This window comes from Manihot esculenta, chromosome 5, assembly GCF_001659605.2.
Source record: "Manihot esculenta cultivar AM560-2 chromosome 5, M.esculenta_v8, whole genome shotgun sequence".
Classification (NCBI taxonomy): Eukaryota; Viridiplantae; Streptophyta; class Magnoliopsida; order Malpighiales; family Euphorbiaceae; genus Manihot; species Manihot esculenta.
Genome location: NC_035165.2, coordinates 32,633,557 through 32,655,504, shown reverse-complemented (window position 1 = coordinate 32,655,504; position 21,948 = coordinate 32,633,557). Strand labels below are relative to the sequence as shown.

The window sequence follows — 21,948 nt, the reverse complement described above, 5'->3', positions numbered from 1 at the left end:
GGATCTTCACAATGACGCAGCAAGAGGCAAACGCATCCAACACCGTGGTGTCAGGTAATATCATCATTGGTTGTTCAGATGTTTATGCCTTAATGGACCCGGGTGCATCCCATTCTTTTGTTTCTCCGAGAGCAGTCGAGAGGTTGGGTTTGATGGTCTCTGGGTTAGAGTGTCCCCTATGGGTCAGCGGACCCAAATGTGACCCGTCAGTGGCAGAGTCAGTCTGCCAGTACAGTCCAGTTTTTATAGAGGGAAGATGCCTATCCGCCGACCTAGTGGTTCTAGACTTGACAGATTTTGACGTCATTCTAGGGATGGATTGGCTATCTACCCATGGTGCTACCTTGGATTGCAGAGACAAGGTGGTTAAGTTCAGATGTCAGGATGGGTCAGAGGTCGTCTTTAGAGGAGACAGGGGGAGTACACCTAGAGGTTTGATATCAGCCCTACAGGCTCGTAGGCTGCTCAGGAGGGGTTGTCAGGGTTATCTAGCTCATGTGAGAGAGCTAGACAGAGATGTCAGAGAGCCCGCCTCGGTGCCTGTGGTTAGAGAGTTCTTAGATATTTTCCCAGACGAGCTGCCAGGTTTACCACCTCCTAGGGAGATAGAGTTCGAAATAGAATTGATGCCAGGAACCAGACCGATCTCTATCCCTCCCTACAGGATGGCGCCAGCAGAGCTGAAAGAGCTTAAAGAACAGTTGCAAGAGCTGGTAGACAAGGGTTTCATCCGACCGAGTGCCTCACCTTGGGGTGCTCCAGTGTTGTTCGTGAAGAAGAAGAATGGATCCCTTAGACTTTGTATCGACTATAGACAGTTGAACAAGGTTACTACCAAGAACAAGTACCCGTTGCCTAAGATCGATGATCTATTCGACCAGCTAGCAGGAGCAGGTTGTTTCTCCAAAATAGATCTGAGATCTGGGTATCATCAGCTGAGGATCAGAGATGAAGATGTGCCAAAGACGGCATTCAGGACCAGATATGGGCATTATGAGTTTCTTGTGATGCCGTTCGGGTTAACTAACGCCCCTGCAGCATTCATGGATCTCATGAACAGAGTATTTAGCCAATACCTGGATCACTTCGTTATTGTCTTCATAGATGATATCTTAGTGTATTCCAGGAATGCAGAAGAGCATGCCCATCATCTGCGGTTGGTCTTGCAGACTTTGAGGGAACATGGCTTGTATGCCAAGTTCTCTAAATGTGAGTTCTGGCTAAGGAGCATTTCGTTCTTGGGGCATGTAGTGTCAGAGATTGGGATAGAGGTAGACCCCAAGAAGACAGAGACTGTGGTTAACTGGCCTAGACCCACTTCAGTGACGGAGATCAGAAGTTTCTTGGGTTTGGCAGGTTACTACAGGAGGTTCGTTCAGGACTTCTCAAAGATAGCAGCTCCTCTGACCAGACTAACCAGGAAGAATCAGAAATTTCTATGGACCGACCAGTGCGAAGAGAGTTTTGAAGAGCTTAAGAGGAGGTTGACTTCAGCACCAGTGTTAGCACTGCCATCTAGTGGAGAGGACTTTACAGTCTTTTGTGATGCGTCCCGTGTGGGACTGGGATGTGTGCTTATGCAGAATGAGAGGGTGATTGCTTATGCTTCTAGACAGCTAAAGAAGCATGAGATGAATTACCCCACACATGACCTTGAGATGGCAGCAGTAATCTTTGCACTCAAGATGTGGAGGCACTACCTCTATGGGGTAAAATGTGAGATCTTTACAGATCATAAGAGCCTGCAGTACATCCTGAGTCAAAGAGATTTGAATTTGAGGCAGAGAAGATGGGTAGAACTGCTCAGTGACTATGATTGCAAAATCCAGTATCATCCGGGTAAGGCTAATGTTGTAGCTGATGCCTTAAGCCGGAAATCACTCGGCAGTCTATCCCACATCACAGCAGAACGAAGACCAGTAGTAAAGGAGTTCTACAAGCTCATCGAAGAAGGGCTACAGTTAGAGTTGTCGGGTACAGGTGCCTTAGTGGCTCAGATGAAAGTGACACCCGTGTTCCTTGAGCAAGTCGCTCAGAAACAGCATGAGGACCCCGAGTTAGTGAAGATTGCCAGGACTGTTCAGTCAGGCCAGAATGATGAGTTCAGATTTGACAACAAGGGGATCCTCCGCTATGGGAGTCGATTATGTGTACCAGATGACATAGGGCTAAAAGGAGACATTATGAGAGAGGCTCATAATGCAAGATACAGCATTCACCCCGGAGCCACCAAGATGTATCAAGATCTAAAGAAGGTTTATTGGTGGCCAGCTATGAAGAAAGAAGTGGCGCAGTTCGTGTCAGCCTGCGAAGTGTGTCAGAGGGTGAAGCTGGAACATCAGAAGCCAGCTGGAATGCTTAACCCGCTACCGATTCCAGAATGGAAATGGGAAAACATAGCTATGGACTTCGTAGTAGGGTTACCGGCGACGTCCAACAGATTGGACTCCATGTGGGTGATTGTGGACAGACTCACCAAATCTGCTCACTTCCTCCCTGTCAGGAGTGGCTACTCTGTGGACAAGTTGGCGCAGGTGTATGTAGATGAGATTGTCAGGCTGCATGGGGTTCCAGTGTCTATAGTGTCAGATAGAGGGCCTCAGTTCACTTCCAGATTTTGGCGGAGTCTGCAAAATGCCATGGGTACTAGGTTAGACTTCAGTACTGCCTTCCATCCCCAGACTGATGGACAGTCAGAGAGGACCATCCAAACAATAGAGGATATGCTCAGAATGTGTGTGCTAGATTTTGGCGGTTCTTGGAGGCAACATCTACCTTTAGTAGAGTTCGCCTACAATAACAGCTATCATGCTAGCATCGGGATGGCTCCATATGAAGCTTTGTATGGAAGGAAGTGCAGATCACCTGTTTGCTGGGAAGAAGTTGGAGAGAAGGCCTTGGCAGGGCCTGAGCTAGTAGAGATTACCAGCAGGGTGGTACCCATAATCAGAGAAAGAATCAAGACTGCTGCAAGCAGACAGAAGAGTTATGCAGACATCCGCAGAAGACTAGTTGAATTTCAGGAGGGGGATCTGGTATTGCTTAAGGTGTCTCCAATGAAAGGAGTGGTTAGGTTCGGGAAGAAAGGTAAGCTAGCCCCACGATACATCGGACCCTTTGAAATCTTGCAAAAGATTGGGAATGTGTCGTACAAGCTGGACTTACCTGCTTCAATGGCAAGAATCCATCCGGTTTTCCATGTTTCCATGTTGAGGAAGTTTGTGTCAGATCCGAGTAAGGTTCTTAGTGAGCCTGATGTGGAGATCCAAAAGGATCTCACCTATGTGGAGCAGCCAGTGCGGATCATAGACACCCAGATCAGAAAGCTAAGAAACAAGGAAATCCCGATGGTGAAAGTCCTTTGGAACCACCACAATATAGAAGAATGTACCTGGGAGACACGGGAGTCCATGCTCCAACAGTATCCCCACCTCTTTTAGAGGTTAGTATCTATGTGTTCTATGTGTTTAGTATGTATGTTATGTTCTATGTTATGCATGTATTAGTTGAGGAACATTCGGGGACGAATGTTCTTAAGGGGGGGAGAATGTAATACCCGGCTAGACTCCGGTATCGGAATTCCTACCGTCCGGTGGAATTTCGGATGTCGGGAACTTCTAGAAGGGTAAAGACATGTTTTATGAAATGTTTTTATGTTTTTAATGGTTTTAAAGTATGAAACTAAATGAGTTTTTGCATGAAAATAGCATTGGAGGAAAACCCAGGTTCGGCCGCCGAAAGTCAAGTTCGGCCGCCGAACATGCATGCGTTTTGGAGGCACGTTAGGCCCCCGAAAGCATGAGCTAGGGAAGTTCAGGTTCGGCCGCCGAAAGTCAAGTTCGGCCGCCGAACATTTGCATGGATGCGGAGGCACATTCGGCCCCCGAACGTGGCCTGGCCAGCCATCTATAAAAGGGTCCCTTAGTCGAAAATGGGCGAGCTTTTTCTCCCCATTTCGGCCAAGGTGAGCATTCCGCCATCCTTCCCCAATCTTGAGTTTTTCCTTCCTTTTTCCATGATCTTTACAAGTTTATAACTTTGGTTTTGAAGATCTTTGAGCTTAGAACAAGTTTTGGAGCTTGGAGACCAAAAGTTGGAACCTCTCCCATCTCCAAGTTTAGATCTCCTCAACCCTCGATCTTCAAGAGGTAAGAGCCGATCTTAAGCTCTTCATGTGTTTTAAGTAAGTTTTAAGTGATTTTATGGGGTAGAATGACATGTATAGGGTTGTATGAGTTTTTAAGCAAATGTTAAGTTTTAAGTGATTTATGATCAATGTATGATGTTTGAGTATGCTTGAAGTGTTGTAGTTGGGGTATTTGATGTTTTGAGGCCCCTAGGAACTTGTATGCATGATTTGGGTGAAGTATATGCATGATGTGAGAGTTGGGAGGCATTTGTGCATAGGGGAGCCAAAGTTTCTGCCCTTTGGCAGAAACCAGGTTCGGCAGCCGAAGGCACTTTCGGCCGCCGAACATGGCTTGAGAGGCAGCTTTAGGCTGCCGAAGCTTGCCCCCGAAAATTGGAGTTTCGGCTCTGTCCGAGACTTTTGGCCGCCGAAGGTGCCGCCGAACATGCATGAGTTTCGTCTCTGTCTGGGAGTTTCGGCCGCCGAAGGTGCCGCCGAACCTGCCTGACTTTCGTCTCTGGAGGGACTTTCGGCCGCCGAAGGTGCCGCCGAAAGTGCCCTGTCCAGCCTTTTCTTGCATGATTCCTAGGAGTGTTTTGGTGATGTTTTAGGAGGTTTTTGGGGGTATGTCTAGAGTTATGTTCTTGTTGTTTGGTGCCTCATTTGAGTCCACCTGTGTAGGTTCGGACCCGAGGAACCGAGACCCCCGGTTGTGAGATAGTCGTTCCGAGCTCGTTGTTACAGCTTCAGTCACCAGGTGAGTGGAACAACTTCTTAAGTTTTAAAGTAAATGAATAAATGAATAAATGAATGAATCATAAAGCATTGCCCATGCATCATTATGCCATGCAATATTTCAGGATGTTTGCATTAGATCTCACGAATATGCTGCATTGCATAAATTGATGTTGATGTGGATGAATGTTGAGTGATCCATTAGCCCTCGTATGTTATGTCATGATATGATGATGATACGGTATGGAAGTCCAGGAAGACCCATTCTACGTCCCTGGCACTATGTAAGAGAAAGACCAGGACCCATTCTACGTTCTGGCACTAATGGAAATGTAGAGGGCTATTGGTGACAAATTCATCCTTTATGTGATTAGCTGTGATGTGTTGCATTCCATGAAAGCATGAATAAGAAAAAGTTATATAATAATATACCTAAAAATGGAGGAATCATAATAATAATAGAATGTATAATAATATACCTAAAAAGGGTGGAATTAAAGCAAATATTTTTAGTTTCCGCTCATTGGGCTTTATAGCTCACCCCCTCTCCCCTAACCCCAGTCTTGCAGGTGAAGAGTAGATAGAGAAGTCAGCAGAGTAAGAGAAGTTTATGTAATAGCTTAGCTGTGGACATGGTTTGTTGGTAATGTATAAGTAAGATGAGATGTAATGTAATGTAAGTTTGATAATGTGCTTGACTAGAGTCTGTTGTATTCCCAGTACACATGGTCTTGTATGAGATATAATATTTTTATGATGATTATGTAATCCAAGCCTATGTTATGTTATGTTACCCCATTGGAATATTTGATGAGGATTCCAATGAAAGGTTTATGTTATGTTGTGCATGCACAGGCTAGGCTTGGCAAAGAAATGTTTGAATGAATGAATGAAAGAAAAGTTTTTAATTTTTATGTATGTTGTTGACCATGTATGAGATTAAACAGGTTCACAGGATGTAGGTTTGGCTTGCTACGGGTCCCGGCGGCCTTAAGTCGATCTGGATCCTAGCGCCGGTGGCGGCCTGATTTTCGGGTCGTTACACCTATATTATTTATAAAATATGTCATTCTGATCTCTATATATAGCATAAGATTTTTTTTTTTAATTCATGCATCATGTACTATGAAAGTGAGTGTGTGAAAACTCATGATTTTTTTTTGCCTTACCTTTTTTTTTTTTTACTTTATATGTGTATATAATTTTTTTAATAATAATGATAATCTTTAATAAATATTATTATTACCATTATTTCTTATGACTTGTTTTTTAGCTATTAACTCTTCCTTTTCAAGACTTGTTACAACTTCTTATATTCTTTAAGGAATTTTTTACCTCTCTAACTAAGTCCAATCTTATCATCATGGATAATGAAGATTCACAAGAAAGAACTACTCTTGTTGTCTACAAGTCTGTCATTGGTTTCGTTGTTACTCCATGGACTACAGCTGAAGGACTACCTCATATTTAAAGTTGGAGTTTGGATGCCCCATGCAAGATCTTTGACTACAATTTTTTTACCATTGTCAACTACAAGGCTTCCTTGCTACAATCTTCACTTCACTCTAGCAAGTCTTCAGCTCATAATTTGTTGCTCTTACCACATTGTGTTCACGAAAAAAAAGTCTCATGAAAATAATTTTCTATCTTTTCTAGCGAGTCTCGCTACATGAAAGGCTAATGGGAATGGGTTGAATATGTATTAGCAAGCAATAAACATCTTCTGTAGAACACATGGCTCTACCATGCCATTTATGCTTCACTCTTTACTTATGATTGTCACCCAAGTGTTATGCGAGCCTTTTGCGAGTACTGGAATGCTTTAACCAATACTTTTTGTACACTTGGTAGGGAAGAATCCATATCACTTTGGGATTTGAAAATAATAGGTGACCTTCCTATTTGTGGTGATTTCTATGATGAAGTTATTCCTTTGACTAAAGAACTAAAAGGTCTTGATCGGGGTGGCAAGCCCTATCTATCTCATAGAGTTGCAATTATTTATTTCTTGCTTTCCACAAGAAATCTTACAAGATTGGTGATTGTTATGAGATGAAAATTACAGACTGGATCAAATTTTAGTTTCGTGGTGCTTCAAGATATGCAGAACCTCCCAAACGAGATGGTAAGAAGAGGGCTAATTGTCCCAAGAAAATCTACAATCCACCTGGCATCATTGATGGAGGACCCTTTTGTGTTAAGGGATGGAGCAAGCTGCTTTTTTAATTCCGAGTTAATGCTGAAATTCATGAAGAAGTTTACTTGGCTGCTTTTCTGGCTTGTTGGATATGTAAATTGTACTTCTTAGTAAGGATACTAACTACATTCGCGTTAGCACTTTCAAGGTAGCAAGCATGATGGCAACTAGTAAACATTTTTGTTTAGCGGTTCTAGTCTTGGCTAGCATCTACATTGGCTTGAAGGAGATTTCTACTTATTCTGATTTGAGTGCTTGCACTGCCACTTTCCCAGTCCATTATGACTATGGGTGGCTTGCTAACAATTTTGGAACTCATCACCAATGCAAGAGAGAATCTTATCCTAAGATGACTATTTATGTTGGAGAAAGACCGGCAAAATACTTTGAAGATCCCAGTGCTTACAATCTTTTTAGAAATCCTCAAGGATGAGTTAGATCTTCATCACCCTTCCTTGAAAGTGGGTTGACTTTATTCGATGATAAAGACTTATTCATTATCCGCAGTGAGTACTTTATCAATCTTAGATCAAGCTACTTGACTTCTCGCTGCAATAACACCTACATATGTGAGCCTTACAGTCCACATCGATTCAACAAACACTTTGGATTTTGTCAAGATGTCACTAGTGATTTAAAAAGAAACTTTAGCAATCTAATTTTGCGAGATGTAATTCAACTTTGACAGTCAAATTGCCTATGTTACCGTGTAAAGGTGTTGCCTTTGCCACTAAAGAGCACTTAAATTGGTAGTCTAAAAGATGGTCCAAGGATTTCCCAAACGATCCTAAGTATAACCCTCAATTGCCTTCCAGTGATTATTGACGAAAGTCTTTTGAAGAAAAGGTTGATCGTGAATGCAATGAAGCAAAATGCAACTTCTAAAGAACAAGGGCCACTCCAACCCCTAAGAAGAAGCTTTTCTTGAGATTCTCTAAGCTATGGAAGGAGTTGTAGAATCCCTTACTCTTGGTCCAACAATTGCTCCTAAAATTTGTAACGACCCGGAAACCGGTACCCTTCTGTAACGGCCTGAACCGCTACCGGCGCTAGGATCCAGATCGGCTTAAGGCCGCCGGGACCTGTAGCAAGCCTAACATACATCCTATCACCTGGTCAAATCCCATACATGATCAAAACATTAACATAAAAATTTAAACATCTGATGTAAATACCGAGCTTGACTTGTATGCTACATAACTGGAAACATAAAAGAACCCCATACTAGAGCCCTCATCAAATGCTCTAGCTGGGTCAACATAACATACATCAAGCTTGGACCACATCCGATGAACCAAAACCTAACCTGTGCATGCATCAAACCATAAACATAAAACCTCCACTAGAGTCCTCATCAAATACTCTAGCGTGGTAAATATCACATGCCACAAGTTTGGTTCACACACAACTCAACATTTAACTATAACATACATCATGTACTAAAAAGGGACTAACCAAGCCTTAGGGCCAAACACAACACTAATCTATTATATAAGCTTAACTTTACCATTGACGTCTTCCTGGACTATCTCTGACCTGCAAATCTGGGGGTTAGGGGAAAGGGGTGAGCTAAAAGACCCAGTGAGCAGAACAATAAACAATTTAATAAATCATATGCTATCATGGAATGCGTCACAGCACAAACATTTCACATCACGGATGGACATGACCACCAAAACTCCCTCTGTCTGTAACATAACATGGTGCCCGGCCCTCAAGGGGCTCCTCAGGACTTCATTCTGCCCGGCCCTTCGGGCTCCTCAGGACTTCATTATGCTCGGCCCTTCGAGCTCCTCAGGACTTCATTATGCCCGGCCCTTCGGGCTCCTCAGGACTTCATTAACATATCATATCTAGGGCTATTGGGGTCGCCTTGGTCCATCCACATCAACATCAAATTATGCAATGCAACATCTTCGTGATTTCTAATGCAAGCAACCTACTACATATACATGGTATTCATGATGCGTGAAACATGCTTAAAACATTTTAAGTTAGTTCTACTCACATCTGGCAGACGCTGGACTGACTCTGCAACAGCTAGCACTGATGGCCTCCTCGGTCCCTCGGGTCCGATCCTACACAGGTGGACTCGAATGAGGTGCCAAACACACTCTAAACAACTCATAAATAACTTCTCAAAAACCCCCTAAAACATCCTCAAAACATGCATAGAAAACACCCATGAAAGGGCTGGACAGGGCACTTTCGGCGGCCGAATGTCCCTTCCAGAGCCGAAAGCCATGCAGGTTCGGGGGCACTTTCGGCGGCCGAACCCTCTCTCCAGATCCAAAAGTCAGGCACTTTCGGCGGCCGAAAGTCTGCTCCAGATCCGAAACACAACTTTCGGGGGCAAGGTTAGGCGGCCAAACTATGCATCCACAGGCAGGTTCGGCGGCCGAAACCACCTTCGGCAACCGAACCTGAGTTCATCCAGAACTCAGCCCTCGAGTATACAAGCCTCCTAACCCCCCCCCAAAATCTCACATGCTCTCTCCCAAACATGCAAACACACTCCCACAAGCATAAAGGAGCATAAACTAACTTAAACTCCTCAACATAACATCATATAAACATAAATTGAGCATAAAACCCACATAAACCTAAACATGCATATCTACCCATACCCAAGTATTAAAACTCCATAAAACTTCATTAAAACACAAGGAAAGCAAGGATCTACACTTACCTTTTGAAGATCGAGGGTTGGTGTGACCCAAAGCTAGAGATATGGAGAACCCAAGCTCCAAAAGACTCCAAGCTCTCAAAACCTTGATCCAAGCTTTAAAATTCTTCAAAACCACAATGCAACTTATAAAAACGTGAAGGATTGAAGAAAAAGCATGAAAACGACTAAAAGAGGACATGAACACACCTGAGTCCGAGAATGGGGAGAAAACTCGCCCATTTTCGGTCTGAGGGCCTTTTATAGGTGGCCTGCCCGACTACCTTCGGTAGCCTAACATGCCTCCTAAACTCATGCATGTTCGGCGGCCGAACTTGAGGTTCGGCGGCTGAACCTGGTTTCTGCCCTCACACTTTCGGAAGCCTAAAGCACTCCCGAAACAGCCCCATGTTCGGCGGCCGAACTTCACTTTCGGCGGCCGAACCTGGCAAACGCCTCCTTGGCCTAGTCTTTTCAAAACTCAATTTCTTTTGCATTAAAACCATAAAATCATGAAAATCATTTAGAAGAAACACATTTTACCCCTCTAGAAGACTCTGACATCTTCAGAATTTCAGATTCCAACGGAGATTCCGATACCGGAATCTAGCCGGGTATTACAAAATTAATACTAATAAAAAAACTCCAAGAAGTGAAAGAATGCAAAAAAAAAAAAAAACTATTTCCTCAACAAACATTGTGAATTTAGAGAGTGATTGAGAGATTAATTCTGATTCATTGGAAATGATCTTCAAAAAAACCCAAGCTAGTGATTCCTTATAATCCCCACATTCTCTAAGGTTTCCCTAGTGCCTCAATCGTTAACACCAATGACTTAGTAAGCTTTCTTCCACTTCTTTTTTTCTTTTTCTTAACACCTATTTAATTACTACTTTCTTTTTCTTCTATTTTTTTTTAATTTCTTAAAGCTTGGATTCAATGATATAGACATGGAAATTGAGGCCACATTTGAAGTAAGTGCTACTTCTATCCTCGGTCCTTCATCAATTCGCATAGTGACTGCAACTTTAGGAGGTAATCAACTAATAGGTTCAATGGAACATAGTCATCAGCAGAAAAGCCATCAATGAGATGATGCTACTTTCCCAAAGGAAGACAACATTCGCAAAAAGCAAGCTCCTTCAGAGATTCATCATCCTGAAGCTTTAGAACTCTCTACTTTTTGTGGTCAAGATTTCCTATTTTAATTCCATTGCCAAGCGGCTGCACTTGCATGGAAAACTTTACAAGAAAAGCACTTCTTTGACTAAAATTCCTTCATTGGCTAAAATTGTTTTTGAAGTACTTGATGATTTGCACCATTGTGATAAAATTGATACTTCAATTCCTAAAGAGTGATTTGAAGGACTTCTTAAAAATATTGACGAGATGAATCAATTAGAATCCTTTCTTCCTTCCTACATGTCATCTAATGCTCGAGCTAAGGAACTTGAGAAGCTTAAAGGTGAACTGGATAACTTTTTGAGTCTAGAGAATGAATCTTCTAATCAATTGTCCTCCCTATTAGTTGGGTTAGCTAAGGTTGATGAAGAGTTGAAAGAGCTTAATTCTAGAAAAACAAGACTTTCATCTTCTTTGGAGGAGGTTGAGAAAGAATTCCAAGATAGACAAAGTAATGTCTCTAAAATACGTGAAAAGATCTTCATAGTTGAGAGTATTCCAGTTCATAGTGAAGTGGAAGAACATGCTCTGAAACGAGTTCGAACTTTGCTTCAGGATGAGTTTAAAAATCTGAAAAATTTCTATTGGGAGTCATAGAGTTTTTTTTTTTTTTTTTTTTTTTTTTTTTTTTTTTTTTTGTAAATCTTGTTCTCTGTTAGAATAATTTATCATTTGTTATTCAATAAAAGTTGCCAAAGTGCGCTAATAAAATACAACTTATTATTTTTATAAGCTTTTTTTAATGCACTTTTTTTTTCTTTTTGAATGTCATTGGAATATAAATTTTACATGAATTATTATTATTATTTTTGACTGAACTCAGAAAAAATTCAAATTGCCTATGTATTTTTATAAAAGGATCAAATCAAAATGTAGTGCGAAATAATAATATATATTTTTTTGTGTGATTGAACTTAGCAAGGATCCATGTTGCCTACATACCTTTGTAAAAAAGATTAAGTCAGAACATAGTTCGTGGCAAAGATTATTATTATTATTATTATTTTAGAGAAAGTCATTCACAATTTTAGCTCGTATGGATCAAGAACTTTAAGTGAGCTTCAAGTGTAGTATTTCTTTAGGAATCAGCCATTAATAGGCCCAACATTCACTCCATCTTTATTAATAATTTTATATCAACCATTGGAATAAACTTCTCAAACAATATAAGGGTCATCCCAATTTGAGAGAAACTTATTTCCCATACATCTAAACATGTTAATTGGCCTTCTCAGTGCTAGACCAAATCTCCAACTTAAAAGGAAAGAAGACAAACTCTTCTGTTGAAGGATTTAGAAAGCCTAGCTTGATAACACTCTAGTCTTTATTGTGCTTCAAGTCTCTTTTCATCTAATGCTTCAAGTTCTTCAAAGTGTAGACTAACAATATCTTCAATGGAAAGTCCCTCTTGAACAACAATTCGAAGAGAAGGAACTTGACATTTAAGTGGTAGCACGACTTCTACACCATTTATAAGCGAATATGGGGTGGCTTGGGTTGGTGTTCGGTATGTTTGCGGTAAGCCCATAAAATTTCTCCAATCTTCTCATTCCAATTTCTTGTAAAGCTATTAATAATCTTCTTAAGCAAATTGCGCAAAGTATTATTGAAAACTGTTGTCAAACCATTAGCTGGTGCATGATACATCAAAGAATTATGCTGCTTGAAGTTGAATTGTATGCATAGCTTGTCCATGGCCTTATTTTGAAATGGCGTACTAATATCAGTTATGATGTAACGGGGCAGACCGTATCAGTAAATAACATTGACTCGAACGAAATCTACTACATTATCTTTTTTTACTTCCTTCAATGCTATAGCCTCAGCCTATTTAGAAAAATAGTCCATTATAGCCGAAAGTAAAAATGTCCAGCTGAGCTTTTTGATAGGGGTCCAACTACATCCAATCCCCAAGCATCAAATGGCCAGGAAGCAATAGTTGGATGAAGCGGCTCAGGTGGTTGATGGATGAGATTGCTATAGAACTGGCATTCTGGGCACTTCTTTGCATAGTCCATGCATTCCTTCGCCATAGTAGGCCAGTAGTACCCCATTCTTTTACTCCGAAAATGTAGCTTAGGGCTAGATTGATGAGCCTCACATACCTCCGAGTGCGGTTCTTTCAATGCCTTTCTTGCTTCGTCTTCCCCTAGGCAACACAACCATACTCCTTCAAAGAATCGTTGGTGAAGTGTGCCTTTATAGTAAACGAAGCTTATTGCTCTATGTTTTATTTCTGTTTTGTGGTGCACCTCATTAGACAACTTTTCATGCTCTAGGTAGTCAATCAGCGGTTGACACCAGTCTTTTTTGTCAATTTGACAGATAGAGAGTATCAAATCCTCTTCTTCATCATCTACCGTTGGAGGAACAATCCACGTGCATATTTGTGCTTATGCTAAAGAAGGACAAAGTTGAGGCTAGATTGGCCAAAACATCTGCTTGTTTGTTTTCATTTCCCGATGTCATCAAACCACTTCAATATTCTCTTGGCATATTTCAAGTAGGAAAATATTTCAGATTTGTTGACCTCATAAAGAGCGAGGATTTGATTGATTACTAGTTTTGAATCTCCAAATACCTCCAAGTAAGTTATGTGCAATTCCATTGCCATCTCAAGTCTTACTCAACGACATTGTTTGAACAACATTCAACCAGACTGAATGCATATAAAAACACTCTTCTTTCAAGCGAAATAAAAATAAGTCCTACCCCGCTCTGTCGCAGCGAGCAGTTCCATCAAAGAACATTTTCCAAGGTTGGTAATATTAATATTAATTTTATTAATAAAACATTATTATAGCTCTCTAAATTTTTAAAAAATTTATTAGTTAATTTCTATTTCAAAATTATTCAATTAAAACGTTTTTATATTTTATATAATTAAGCATTTTAATCCCTTTTAAAAAAATCGTAATTATTATGTTTTTTGTGCTCGGTCAAAGAGATTAAATAATATACATATTTACAATTACAAGAACTAAATAATACATTTAATTAAAATTTTAAGGCTAAATAATATAAATATTTAAAATAATTAATAATTTTTTAATAAAATAGAGAAATTTAAAATATGCACAAACTATTAAATTTTCTAAAACCTCTAAGGAATTTAGTAATAACTCTAATTCAAACAATTTAGAAAAAGAACTAAAATAATTTTGAAAAACAATTCCACCTCTTGAAAAAGGTGGCGATTCTTTTTAAAAAAATAAAATTAAAAAAATTAAAAGCTGCATATAAACCCGTACACTTAAAATTAAATAAATTACTTAATATAATAAAAAAATATTTAATACAGAGATGCTGTAAAAATTTTAATAATAAATTGAAAATGAATTAATTTAAATTAATACAATACTATTAATAGATATTTTTAAAATCTCATAAAAATTTTAATATATTTTTTAAAATTAAAAAACTAATTAATTAATAACGAAAAGAATAATTAATAAAATTTTAAAATCTCAGTAATATTTTAATTTATTTTTTTAAAACTGAATTAATAAGTTTTCCAAATAATTTTCTTAATATTATACATCAAAATGCAAGACTACCATTGCAGCTATTATTATTTGAGATCAGTTTCTTCTAGCTACATAGCTGGGCCCTTTATTTATTATAATTTTTTCCCCCTACAATTTCCCTGTGTACATTTTATTTTGTGAACTATTTGTGGAGATTAGCTATCTGCTCCTTGTATCGTTCCATGACTTTGTCTCTTCGGATTTTCATGGTTGGGGTCATGAAGCCATTTTCAATCTGAAATTCCAAAAAAAAAAAAAAAAAAAGAGTATGATTGAGTCAAATGGCATACATTACCCATAACATAAACGCCAATGAAGCCAAACCAATGATAGTTTACCGTAAAAGGTTCATCCACAATTAGGACTGGTCCAATTTGAAACGAACAGCCTGATGTCCTGCTAATGGGATATTCAATTAGACGACAATCACCTTGGTATCATGAAGAACAACAACAGCCCATGCAAAATAACTGCACGTCATCACCAAAGCTAGAGGACGGGATATGATAATGAGAAATTCTTAGCTGGATTCGGTCCACCATGAATCCAAAGCATATTGAAATAAGTCCCATCTAATTTTTCTTGGTGGAACCCGCCTTGAAATGTCTGAGCTCAAGCCGGACCAAACCCAGGTAAATATTTCTCATGATAATGAATGTAAAAAATGTAGAGCTAATGACATAATATCTCAAATATTTTCCTGTACAGAATGGAGAATAGTGAAAATGGGAAGAGAGAATCGAGAAACAAAAAAGTGGGGAGAAATCACGGTTTCGTGAGGAAGGAGAAGATGGAAAGGAGAAATTCAACAATAACAAAATCCACTTGGATACCCTAAACTCTTTCACCTCAATTTTGGGATAATGTCGATTTTGAAAATTTTTGAATTTATAGTATTTCATACATTTAGCACTCTGATTATACTGCACTACCTGATGAAGAAAGCTTTAGATTTAGGCTCAGGTTTGAGTCATTAAACAAGTTGAACACAATCCTTCTTATACATAATTGATTTGTTAAACAAGCCGAAAGCAAGTCAAAGTCTTCTATAACACAACTAGGTTGTAAAAACAATCACGGACTATTGTTTCAGTGTACATATATACATTAAAAATCTTAAAATATTTGGTAATATTTGTTCTTTTCAATAAATTTTATGATAAAAATGCATAATCTTTAAGATTTATAATAATGTTCTATAGTATAAAATTGAAAATAATATTCTTAAATGAATGAGTATTTCTATGCATCTTGTAAATAATTTATGATTACAATGATTCTAAATTCAAAATCAAAATGTTAACATATTTGTATAGGAGTTCGACTCGTAAATATGCCTTGAAGCCTGTTCACCATTTCTTGTTTCTCGGTTTTGCCGAGCAGTTTTTTGGTTGACTTTCCCTACTCAAATGTTTGTATAGTTTTGGTGCGCCAATTCTGGTTTTGGTCTCTCACCTAGTAAGACAGTGGCTGTGGTTTGTTTTCTTTGTTTGTCATCGTTAAATTTAGATCAGCACTAACTCACCCAAACTCACCCAAAAGCTAGATTAAGGAAAAGAGTGTCTGAAACCTTTATAATCTCCCTCACCGAGTAAGACAGTGGCTGTGGTTTATTTTCTTTGTTTGTGATCGTTAAATTTAGATCAGCTCTAACTCACCCAAACTCACCCAAAAGCTAGATCAAGGAAAAGAATGTCTAGAACCTTTATAAGAAATTTTTAAAAGCATATTGCCTCTATCCCAAAATAATGTGAGAATCAACGCACCCCTCCATGCCTAAAATTTAACATGGTACGATATCAGAGTCTTCCATCGATGTTGAGCCTCTCACAAATATTCTACGCTCTAGTGTAGTCCTGGCCATGAAGGGTGTGTTGAATCTCATATCAGTTTAGAAAACAATGTGGGATTCAACACCGCTCTATGCCCAAATTTAACATGATATCAAAGTCTCCCATCGATGTTGAACCTCTTGCAAATTTTTCACGTTTCAGTGTAATTCTGAATATGAGGGGTGTATTGAATCTCATATCAGTTTAGGATAGGAGTAGGGGTAACGTGTTCCTCGTAAGAATCTTAGGTATTCTTCCTTCCCTTTAGTTAGATTTTGGGTGAGCTAGACAGGTTTTTGGGATGAGTTAGACCTGTCTCAAATTTAACAGTGATAAAGGCTTTAGTCCAAAGATTTGGGGTGTCAGAGTGCGAAGGTTTGTTATGATATGTGGCTGGAGTTTTTAGGTTCACAAGACCTTCACTCTGGGCAAGCTATTGCATGTGGGGCGTCGTTATCTTAATTTTGACATAGCTAGATCCGGTGATCAGAATACCCTTAAGCCTTGAGAGTGTGAGGCGAGAGCTCTACCGCAGCCTCCCTTGGTGTGTGCTGTGTTTGATTCAAAGCCCCGAGTTTAGTGCTAGATGGGTTTCCCGGTGCTCTTCTGTTTGTGTTTCAGTTGCTGTTTGCAGAAATTCTTGGTATGGTTTGGTCTCTCCCGCGGTTGGCCGGTGGAGTTCCCTGCCGGCAGCAATGCTCTTCGCTTGCTTGCTCTGCTTCCCTGCCTTTCCCAGGATAGGTTGGGTTGGTTTGTAGATGGGTTTCTTAGTTTGATTTTGTGGTTTGATCACTGCGAAGGATTGGGCTTCTTCGGGTTTTATATTTGATCCCTTTGTTTTGTACTCTTAGCCCTCTGGTTCTTGATAATGCAACTTTGGTGCATGTTCAAATAAAAAAGAAAAATAAATGCCTTCAAAAGTTGAGATTCACCTAGGGCTTGACATGCTTATTAGACAAGCAGCTCAAGCATGACTCATTGGACAAGCTCTAGAATTAAGCATCAAGCAAAATTTTAATGAGCTGAATTGCCACTTTAGTAATTTACTTTTAAGTCAATATATATAATTTCTCCACGTTCATTCCCAATTTTGAATCTTTTATTTGAACCTTACATGATGTTGGACCAGAAGTACATATTCAAAGAAAGGTGAACCTTTCATTCCTATATTTGACAACAACTATCTCACGCGAACTTCAATTGCGCCTGTCAAACCTTTTCTCATTTATTCTAAATCCAACAAGAACCATAACAAGACATCCTACGAGCTCCATTTATTTAAAATGAAAATGTTCCTATTTTTCAAAAAACCCTTAGAATCAAAATTAGCACCTTACGAAAAAAAAAATCAAGTGTAGGGGTGTTACCATTTCCTGAGTTCTTCATCCACAAGGCTGGCAGTCTTTTCCTTGCTAAGCTCAGAGGTGTTGGCATCTACAATGGACAACTTTTTAGCAGCTAGTAGCACCTCTTCTTTATTTGGAACAACTATAGCCCCAAGACGACGTTGATCCTGAATGTTATATATGTTCATAAATAGGAATAAATGTATCAATATGAGGACAACTGCTAAAACATGTGCAAAGGCTGCTATATACTCGGCGAAAAGGATCATTGGAATATACCTGGCCAACAACAACAATTTGTTGAATAAGAGCACTTCTCATAGCAGCTTCCTCAAGCTCTGAGGGCTCTACATTTTCACCTATTTCCTCCAAAAGAAAGTTGCCTACTTAATACAACATGCTTTGATATGCAAGCTTTACATATATGAGAAAAAAACCGAATGAACATCAAGTTTGGCTGCAAAATCAAGTTGAACTCAAGAAAACTATACTGCTGTCCTGAATTTATGTCCTTGTAAAGTGCAAACTTCATTGCATTGCATCTCCTCTCGACAAAAACTGTTAAGTATCAGCGTTGTGATAATAACTTTGCAATCCTCGTCACGTTATATATATATATATATATATATATATATATATATAAAAGAGAGATTTATTATTTAGTATTTATGATATGGAATGGCTGGTCAGCCAAAATTTACAGTATTGAGTATTTTTATCCAAAATTGAAATTAATTATAGGGGAAGTGTGCCTAATCTGATGCGGAAGGCCACATGGCATTTCATATTATTAAAAATCTTGCCCCAGTTGACACAAAAGTTCAAATCACCCCTTAAACTTTTGACCAAGTTCAAATAAATCAATTTTGAACTTTTTGTCCACATTAACTATTAAACTTTTTATTTTAAAAAATATATTATATTTTTAATAATAAAATACAATTTTCTTATTTTAATAATTTAATATTAATTTATAATTAAATATCTAAATTACTCATCATTTAAAAATTAAAAACCTACCATCTAAAACCTCAACAGATTCTCCCAAATCCAGAATTCTCCTAAATCCGATTGTTAATTTGAATCAACTTTATTTTCAAAACGCTCAAGTATTTACACATCCAAAGCTTCATTCCAAGATTTCCCAACTCCCAACACCCAAACTCACCGATCCATTCCCATGGTTGAACAAGGCGTCTCCATAAACGCCTCTCTTCTAGCTTTTCTAAATCTCTTTCTTCTATTCTTTCTTTTTCTTTGCAACATTTCTTGTTTTTGTGAAATCAATTGGCGAAAATGAGAGTGCACTTTGATTCACATTGATCAGACTGGTATCTAGGTCGCAATGCCTGCCGGAAGCTCCAATGTCTTGAATGTGTATCGAGCATGGATTCCTTGCATTTAATGCCATTGGTGGTGGTACTGGATCCGATCTTCGATCCTTTCTCTTGGAATTTTTTTGTTTCATTGATATTGATTTTGATGTTTATATCTGTAAAGACTGAAAATTTCTGAACTTTTCTGTCTCTTTCTCTAAATAATTAAGACACATATATAGATTACAAGGTTGTTGAGTATGGAAATATTCTACAATTAAGACAAGATATGCTCCTATTATTAATCCTATAATCATACTATTTATTAAGTTAATCTACAACTATACATATCTCTAACGCTCCGTATAAATGTTAATTATGCCCAACTTATTACATAGTCAACTCTAACCCATTTAGAGCTTTTGTGAAAATATCATCTAACTGTTCTCCGGTACTGACATGCCCGATTGAGATAATTGGTTGTTGACTCCTTTCACAAATGAAATGACAGTCAATTTTTATATGTTTGGTTCATTCATAAAACATAGGATTAGTGATAATGTGGAGGGCAACTTGGTTATCACACTATAGCTTAGTAAGTGACAAGATCTTAAGACTGACTTCATCCAACAATTGACTTGTCCATATTACTTCACACACAAATTAGGCCATAGCTCGATACTCTGATTTAGCACTTGAACGAGAAACTACATTTTGCTTTTTACTTTTTCATAATACCAAGTTTCTCCCAACAAAAACACAATATCTTGAAATTGATCTCTTATCAATCTCCAATCCCATCCAATCTGCATAAGAGAAACACTCAATATCCAAGTGTCCATGATTGCTATACAAGAGACCGTGTCTTGGTGCACCCTTCAAATAGTAGGAGCATATTCTGATGATGCTCGTATATTAACGCCTTTTGAAATTCATTGACCCTAAACTTTTCCGTCTCTTTCTCTAAATGATTGTTGCACATAGATTACAAGGTTCTTGAGTATGGAAATATTCTACAATTAAGACAAGATATGCTCCTACTATTAATCTTATAATCATGCTATTTATTAAGCTAATCTATAGCTGTACATATCTATAACAATTTGAGTCTCATAGGACATAGCTTAATAAATAGCATGATTATAAGATTAATTATAATCTAAATCTAGCTTAATAATTATTTATACATAGCTTATACATAGCTTAATAATTATTAAGCTATTATAAATTAATCTAAAACTTTCATTTTTGGTATAATCAGCTAAAATTTCAAAATATTGAAAATTTTTATCCAAAACTGAAATTAATTATAGATTGGGAGCGTGCTTAATCCGATGCGGCATGCCATTTGGCATTTTTATAATTAGTTAGGGTATGTACAACTAGCTAATTGATTCTTACCATATATATATAATTAAATAATAGGACACAATTATAAGAATTTTTAAATTTTTCCCATGTTTACTCTCTTATAATATGTATAAATACATGCTTTCTTAATGAAATATACATAAAATCTCTCCAATTCTCTTGTGTTTTTCTAGTAAATAAATGGCCAAATACATCATTTATTCTCGTTCTTTTGAACAAAAAGTTAGTCGGCACCTGACCGTTTCGTGAACTTTTGACGCCTAATATTTTTAAAAATGTAATTATTTAACTCCTAAACTTTATAGAATATAACTATTAAAGCCCCTTTAAAAAGTGCAACTATTTGACCCCTAAAATTGAGAGTCCGTGTAAGTCATATGCACACTTGAGAGTTAAATAGTTACATTTTTAAAAAGATCCATTACCAAAAGTTAACAACGAAAAGGTTAGGTGTCAATTGAATTTTTTTTTTAAAAGTAAGGGCCTAATTATATATTCAGTATAAATAAATAAATGATGGGGACATGCATTGACCTAGAAGTTGTAAAATGATTTCACACAAGATCTGAGAGCATATTACTTATAATTGGGTGAGCATGAAGAGAAGATTCAAAACTGCAATATTCTACAAGTTATACCTGTCGAAAGAACTATAGTCTCCTTAGCTCGCCCTTCAAGGACAATAACACCTCCACAACGACGGCTTCGCCCTATTGAATGGTGAGGAGCAATCCAACCTATATCACCAGTGTTCAGCCAACCCTCTTCATCTAACGCTTGTTTTGTGGCCGTTGGATTCTAGTGGAACATTAACACAAACTTGCAATTAATATTATGGGAATTATGACTTCAATTTAATATGCTAAGTAATAAAAAAATATTACTTAAAAAAGAAAGAGAGAGAAGGAAGAAAAATCCCGAAGAAGCCCTGGAAGAGCACATGCCTAATATTGTAAAATATCAATGAGCAAGTCTAATAAATGTAAATATAGGTTGTTTATAGTGGTCGTTAAATTTGGGTTAGTCCTAACCCACCCAAAAACTAGTTTCAGGAAGAAAAATGCCTAAAGTTCTTATAAGGGCACGTTATCCCTTCTCAAATCAATATGGAATTCAACACATCCCTCACAATAAGACTCAACTACACTGAAACGTGAAATATTTATAAGAGACTCAATATCGGTAGAATGCTATGGTACCACATTAAACTTGGACCGGACTTAACTCATCCAAAGGCCAATTTAAGAGGTAGGAGTGTCCAAAACCTTTATAAGGGACACATTACCATATTTTAAACTGATGTGAAATTCAATACACTCCTTCACGCTCAGGATTGCACTAGAGCGTGAAATATTTATGAGAGGCCCAACATTAGTGGAAGGATATAATATCATATTAAATTTGGGTCAGGCCTAACTCACCAAAAATTAGTTCAGGGAAAGGAGTGCCTAAGACCCTTTAAGGTGCATATTACCTTTATCCCAAACTGAAAACCGATCGTGGAATTCAACAGCGGTAAATATCATAAGAGTTGGAAACCAACTTTGGTTATGGTTGGCATGATGCACTGCAGTAATATGGAATACATAATGTTGAAAGAATAAACATGGAGAAGAGCACAAAAGAATAAATCATTCCATTTTTGTGT

General features: G+C 38.1%; 1 protein-coding gene across 6 annotated transcripts in view; it reads right to left on the bottom strand.

Moving 5' to 3' along the window:
• Window positions 1–14,382: 14,382 nt before the first annotated feature.
• LOC110615211 (probable acyl-activating enzyme 16, chloroplastic) overlaps window positions 14,383–21,948 on the bottom strand; it is a 41,764-nt gene continuing 34,198 nt past the window's right edge. For 3 of the 6 annotated variants that reach the window (XM_021756985.2, XM_021756980.2, XM_021756982.2), the window contains 5 exons: window positions 20,939–21,098; window positions 17,893–17,972; window positions 17,635–17,780; window positions 14,774–14,834; window positions 14,383–14,670 (listed from right to left, as the gene is read on the bottom strand). In XM_021756985.2, coding sequence (XP_021612677.1) covers window positions 14,578–14,670; window positions 14,774–14,834; window positions 17,635–17,780; window positions 17,893–17,972; window positions 20,939–21,098 — 540 coding nt within the window. In that variant the 3' untranslated portion in view covers window positions 14,383–14,577. Of the gene's footprint in view, window positions 14,671–14,773; window positions 14,835–14,867; window positions 15,042–17,634; window positions 17,781–17,892; window positions 17,973–20,938; window positions 21,099–21,948 lie in introns of those variants that run through there. The other 3 variants (XM_021756981.2, XM_021756983.2, XM_021756984.2) reach the window with 2 other exon arrangements.